This window comes from Echiichthys vipera, assembly GCF_963691815.1.
Source record: "Echiichthys vipera genome assembly, chromosome: 4".
NCBI lineage: Eukaryota > Metazoa > Chordata > Actinopteri > Perciformes > Trachinidae > Echiichthys > Echiichthys vipera.
Window position 1 is genome coordinate 16,277,345 of NC_139829.1, and position 6,886 is coordinate 16,284,230.

General features: G+C 37.5%; 1 protein-coding gene across 2 annotated transcripts in view; it reads left to right on the forward strand.

Annotated features, from left to right (window-relative positions):
- Positions 1–4,870, forward strand: part of hsd17b3 (hydroxysteroid (17-beta) dehydrogenase 3) — a 7,861-nt gene extending 2,991 nt beyond the window's left edge. The window contains exons 2-11 of one of the 2 annotated variants that reach the window (XM_083911880.1): positions 1,075–1,121; positions 1,441–1,516; positions 1,600–1,707; positions 1,855–1,922; positions 2,996–3,040; positions 3,356–3,390; positions 3,515–3,596; positions 3,680–3,745; positions 3,844–3,993; positions 4,154–4,870. In XM_083911880.1, coding sequence (XP_083768006.1) covers positions 1,075–1,121; positions 1,441–1,516; positions 1,600–1,707; positions 1,855–1,922; positions 2,996–3,040; positions 3,356–3,390; positions 3,515–3,596; positions 3,680–3,745; positions 3,844–3,993; positions 4,154–4,330 — 854 coding nt within the window. In that variant the 3' untranslated portion in view covers positions 4,331–4,870. The remainder of the gene's footprint in view (positions 1–1,074; positions 1,122–1,440; positions 1,517–1,599; positions 1,708–1,854; positions 1,923–2,995; positions 3,041–3,355; positions 3,391–3,514; positions 3,597–3,679; positions 3,746–3,843; positions 3,994–4,153) is intronic. The other variant, XM_083911881.1, reaches the window with a different exon arrangement.
- Positions 4,871–6,886: the final 2,016 nt, after the last annotated feature.

Below are 6,886 nucleotides of genomic sequence, written 5' to 3' on the forward strand. Positions count from 1 at the left end.
ATTGACTTGTGAATTAAGCGCCTTGCGTTCAGAATCACTTCCCTTCCTCACCACAACAGTCCTGTAAATTATCACAGCACTACAGATGCTACACAAAGACCGTTCCCATGCTTAATCTTACCCTCATATATGGCCATTAGAGATACTTGAACAACTTGACATGCACTAGTATTGGGAGCAAATTGCCTCAGACCTGGAAGTATTGACCATCATTGCAACTGCTTCACACTGAGCTGCAAACTGTCCCATGAGGTCACGGTTTGATGAAGCCAGAGATGCGAAACTTAGACAACCACACTGGGTACTCTTTACTGTATTACATGTATAATTAATTTATTGTTTAAAATAATTGTTTAGGAAATGTATGCTTATATTAGATATGGTGGAGAGATGCCAATGAATGAGGAGACCTAGTGAGAAGGAGCATAGTGTTTTGGAGCTTAGAGCTTTGTCGTCTGACTTTGTTTTCTTTTTTCTGGTAACAAAGAACTGTGCACACATTTGTAAGGAGCCTCCAGTTTATGTATACTCTGCTCCTTGAGTACTGAGAAAGGCGCTATATAAATCCAGTCCATTATTTATTTAACTCAAAAATGAATGAAAAAGAGGCCAATTACTAGTTTTAGATAACTCTTGACATGATAACAGCTCATAACAATGCCTACCATCCATCCAAAGTCCTCTGGGCTTAACTTATTCCAAAATTCCAGTCCTAGAAACCCAGGCTTATAGTTGGATATTGATAATCGTTACCTAAAGTCTGAAAATGAGTGATGGAAAGAGCCTGTGATCTCTGTAATCAGGGTCAGGAGGAGATGGGAGAGTGAGCGAACACTCGGACACATGCAGTTCCTGCGTGATCTCAGCAAATTCTTGATCAGAACATGCTGTATTAGTACAGTCTGTTAGAACAGGAGGGGTTACAGTGTAAACAAATACAAACACAATCCTAGGATTTAGAGATGGAGTAGTGCAGCTCTGATTCGCATTGCCTCTGGTGTTAAGAATGGAAACTGCAGGACAACATGACTGATTTTATAATTTATAACTCTAACCCCTGCATCCCTGTTTCAGTGGTGACTGGTGCTTCAGAGGGAATAGGAAGAGCGTATGCATTTGCAGTAAGTTTAAATAACACTGCTTGTGTTTGCATGTGTGACAAACATTTTTGTGACAGACTGAAGTATAAGACACCAAAATGAAATACAACAACATAAAAAACTTGCCAGACATTATAACCTTTTATGTGTGGCAGTTTTTTAATGTGTTTGTATTTTGAGACTTGGGCAACAAATACTTAACCTACTTATTTCATGCCCAACTCATCGGGGAGCTTAAAATATGTACTTTTTATTTGATGCACATCTAGTTATTTTTGTTGGCAATTTGTACATGTTTCATTTCTCCTACCATCCATCCCTGCTCTATTGCTTCCCTCAGCTGGCTGAGCAAGGAATGAATGTGGTAATCATGAGCAGAACCAAAGGAACACTGGACCAGGTGGCCAAGAAAATAGGTAAAAAACCTTTCTGTATTTCATCTGTAATAAAATAAATAATGTAAAGCATTTTGCTGACCCCACATTTTCATTCTTATTAGGTGATACCACAGGACAGATGGTGAAAGTGATAGTAACAGACTTCATAAAGGACAATATCTTCAGTGAAATTGATGATCAGCTTAGGAACCTCAACATTGGGGTTTTAGGTTGGACCTTTTTTTTAATAATTCAATGGAATGATTGAATGTAATTGCTTTCACACACATAAGAAATAAGGCATTATTTAGGATAATAATACCTGCTGATTTTCTTCCCCCCTTTGAAACTTGATCTTATTTTTTGTTCTACCCAAGTCAATAATGTAGGCATGCTGCCCAGTTTCATCCCCTGCAAATTCCTTGAATCAACAGAACTGGACCAGGTCAGTGATGCCTCAGTAATTTTAGGTACCTTGTAGAGTTTTATTAACAAACTGTATGTTAACATCCATTGTAATTTGTCAAAATGCATTGTGTGTATCCTTGAGCTCCAACAAATGTGCGGAATGCATTTCCTTCATCATAAAACATTTTACAAAGTATTTTCCATAGGCCCTTTTTCCAATTGCATTCCCACTAAATGACTTAAGGAGAAACAGTTCTACCGTGAAGAATGTCTTTGATGAATGGTAATAAGTTTCACATCAGATCTTCTCGACCAAATGTTGATTCTTATCAAACATTTCCCTTCCTTAACTTTTCAAAAAGGAGCCTCATTTTTAAAATGTCTAATATTGTAAAAAGTGAGACTTCCATGTCTTTTTAGATTATAAAGCAGGTTGAAGTGCTATATAATTACTATGAAAGTATTGAAACACACAATCCTCATAGAAATGCACCGTGTTCAGAAACTGAATATAACCGTATGGTTGTGATCCCACAACTTTTCTATATAAAGGTAGAAAGTGCTGCTACAGTGAATTTCCAGTCATTTCCAACTGCTATGACGGTACAGAGACGCAGAAAGCACAGATGTGAAAGAATGGGAAAGGCTGACCAATCAGAGCAAACAGAACTATTTCAGGAGGGGACTTGACACTTGACCTGGTTGATCCGTGCCATGCTTAAGGGTGATTGTCCCCCCCTCCCTCCTCCTCAGCTGGCCAGAACCGGCCTACAATTACACTGCTTCAAAAGATCCAGGCCAAGGCTATATACTGTATACCTTCTATGCTCGTACTATCCCACCTCTCTCAACCGGGCCAGGCCAGGCAAAATGAAACATTTCAGACAGAGGGTGAACACAGATACAGTATGTTCAGAAAGAAATTATTTAAAAAAGGTAACGTATTTTTGAACGTTAAAGCATGTAAACATGTTCTAGTATAAAAACAAAATACAAATATATAGAGCATAATAGGTCCCCTTTAAAATCTTAACAGCATCCACCCATTAACATTCTCTTTCCCTTAATAATCAGTTAAGACAGCTTATACATGTTTATTTATGCTTTCAGACAATTACAAAAGTGATAAACTGCAATGTGAAAACTATGGCCAAGGTAAGAATGTGTATTTTCTATTCAAACAAATAGACTCTAGGTCTAGGTCTAGGTGTGTAAGATAAAAAAACTCTTCCATCACTTACTTTATCAATAATGTTTTGCTCTTTAAACCTTCATCAAGTCAACAATATCTAAATGGACATACTTAACATAGTTTCTGTCTATATAAACTTTCCCTGATGAAGGTCTGAGTATCGAAATATTGTTAAAAAAGGGATTACTGGATTATTAGTTTTCTTCCCAAACAAATGAACTATTACAACCCTTTCATTAGTCTCAAATCTATCTGACCTTGTATTCATTTCCCCCCAGATGTGCAAAATTATCCTTCCAGGCATGGAGAACAGGTTTCCTACCCATGTTTTTTCTTCATTAGATGTAATGTGTAATATGATAAAATCCTAACATGCTGATTTACATTGAGTTTTGTCCACAAATGTAAGACCACATTTATTCCCCCTGCCTCTTCAGGGGAAAAGGGGTGATTGTTAATATTTCTTCTGGAGTTGCCTCCGTTCCATTTCCCCTGTATACCCTGTATGCTGCTTCTAAGGTAAGAAAAAAGCATCATCAGTACGCCTCCATTTTCTTGAAATCACAATGTATGATTATTGATGCTCTAGTTCGTGTCCATAGGTGTTTGTGGAAAGATTTTCTCAAGGTCTTCAAGCTGAATACAAAGACAAAGGGATTATTATACAGGTACTTTGATTCTAATTGAGTGGCTAAGGAAGACAGAATGAATTTCAATTAACCGTCCCAACTTTCTCTTTCTCTCTATTCTTCTTTTGTTTTTTCAGGCAGTGGCTCCATTTGGTGTCTCTACCCGAATGGCAGATTACCAACGAACCAACATTGTGACTCTATCACCAGAAGACTTTGTAAAAAGCTCCCTGCAGTACCTCAGAGCGGGAGACAAAACACACGGCAGCGTCTGTCACATAGTTCTGGTAAGACTGGCACAACTAATGCCAAATGATCTCATAAACATGGCAAGAAACTGATTTGTCCCTGTGATTATGATTGTGTGTGTGTGTGTGTGTGTGTGTGTGTGTGTGTGTGTGCTTGCGTGCGTGCGTGCATGCATGCATGCGTGTATGTGTGTGTTAGTTTGTGTGTTTGTGTGTGTGTGTGTGTGTGTGTGTGTGTGTGTGTGCGTGCGTAAATGCAGGGCTGGTTACTGCAGTCTATTCCTTTCAAGGTTCTCTATGCAGAGTCTATGCTACGCAGTCTACAAGACTATGTCAAGAAGAAAGCAGGACAGAGACCATCAAGTGCAACTTTTGAAAATGGTGGAAATAAATAACCAGGAACAAATATATAAAGATATTTGGCTTGAATATTTGACACTGTAAATCAAACTATTGAACGGGTGTTGACAAACCCCATGTTTTGCTGTAACTCATGAAACTAAAATTAGTATTATTATTAGTTACAGTACCATACTTTTGTTTGTATATTTGTGTTATATTGTTGGTAAGCCATCTTCAGGAAAGCACCTTTATCAGTGGCATTATTTTCTTCAGTTCTTAATATTTGGAGGCATTTATGGATCTCTGCTTTATTCCAAATAAACTTCTACTTGTACATATAGCATACTCTTGCAATAGAAAAACATGCACACTGTATAAGAACACCTATTCAATTTAATGTGATCCAATGCAAGTGTGCTGTCATAAAGCCTTCTTTTATGCCTTTAATGTTCAGTTGTTGTTGTTTTTTTTGTTTGTCATAGAGGCACTACAGTAACTCCATTATATGATATAACATTGAGGTCATAGTTATTGGTTGTGTTGTTGTAATGGACCACTAACATTACACATTTGTCATACATTACATGTGTAAAAACAAAACAAAACATATACATGTGCATCAGGGCTAACCCCTTCACCACCGTGCGGCCCTGACTATAAATTACCTGACTATAAATTACCACACATACCCACAAATATGTATGTGCACACATACAGCACATACTTACACATACTCATAGAGGAATAGGATAAAGTACAGTAAATATAGAAACCTGGGAATTACATTCATTTTGATACAATTTATCCGTCCATGGCTGAAGACAAGGAGAGACGTGACCAACAGTGCAAGTCCTGGGTCAAACTATACCCTCACACCTTTAGTACCATAAACACCCTAAACCACACAATTGGCATTCTAAGTGCATCTTTAGAAGTGCATATACATTTTTTCAAACTGAATTTACATTATTATTAACATTAATTCTGATGTTCTTTAAAGCTGGAATGAAAAGTATGCCCTCAGACTCAACAAATGTGACTAAACATTGATGAATTATACAGTTCTTCATAGTCATAAATCACGTAGAAGAATGTGAGTGAGAATGAGTTTGGTGCTTATCTGCTGAACTGAAGGAACCATCATATTTTGTTATTCACCCTGCCACACACACACACACACACACACACACACACACACACACACACACACACACACACACACACACACACACACACACACACACACACACACACACACACACACACACACAAACACACCTGTAACTGTCATTAGCATCCCCTCTGAGATGGAGAAAACATTTGATCAGATGAGTACAGCACCAGACGACTTTGCTCTGGAGCCGGTCATCATTCTGATTTTCACAAAACCAGTTGGCGGCGGAAGAGGACTGATGAGCTTCTACCTGGTTCCTGAGAATACACCGGAGACGTAAGTTTGATGGCCTTCTGCTTCCAGGATGATGTACAGTGTTTAAAGCATGCTCAAGCATACACACACAACCATTTGAATTAGTATGTGCTACCAAGATGTCTGACCTAAAAGAATCACTAATCATGGGTTGACCGGGCTGTTTAGACAGCCGTGATGAATGACCCTCCCCATGAGGGATAACGCAGGGAAAAGGAAAAGTGGCTTGAGAAGAGAGAGAGGACAGGGAAGGTCAGAGTGACCCTGAGTTTAGATGATCCATGCCTTATCCCATGAGGTTTATTTAGACGAAGTACAGCACTTGACAACATCAAAACACAAAGATAAGAATTAAAGTCAGGAAATTAAATAAACCACTTGGTAAATGGTAAGAGGCAGTTAAAACATCATCATACATTTGTATAAGCAAATCTATAGTAATAATGTAGATTTAAGTGTTGTTGATTTTACAAAAGCTTCAAAGACCAAAAGTTATTAATATATATACTGTATAATTCATGCTTTGTGTTGTTGAATTGTTAACTCCTGTTAACTATTGGTAACTAAGGCAGATCAGTCTTTAGGATACTTTGAATTGGTCTGATGTATTGGTTTCATTATATGTCTTTCAGTACTGATATGTATAAATAGAACATCTTTGAATGTACTTCAAATATATGTATATTTCAATCTATGAACTCAGTCAGTCTTTTAACTCCAGTGTCATTTGATTTCATCATGCTCTGAGGTTGGAAATATAACCATATATATTCTTGTTCCACTCTGTCTGTCAGATATGTCGTGTATTGTGTTCACCATGGTGTTTATAATAAATAAATAATAATTTAAAAAAAAGTTTGGCCTCTCAGCATGACTTTTTACCAACTGCCCCAATCAGCGAAATGATTCAAATTTATATCTTTATAAATAAGCAAGTCTTGATTTGAGTTGAGATTTGGGAAAGACAAAGTGTAATGAAAAAAAAATATATAGTTGCTATCAGCAGTATTAACTCATAAAATTGCATCTGTGAATCACAATTAGACCATGGCAGCAGCAGTCAGAGGACAACTTGTGGGTTATCTTTGGAAACATCAACAGCTTTACAAGTACATCAAATGCCACCCATTATACTTGGACCATTGGAAAGCCTACATTATT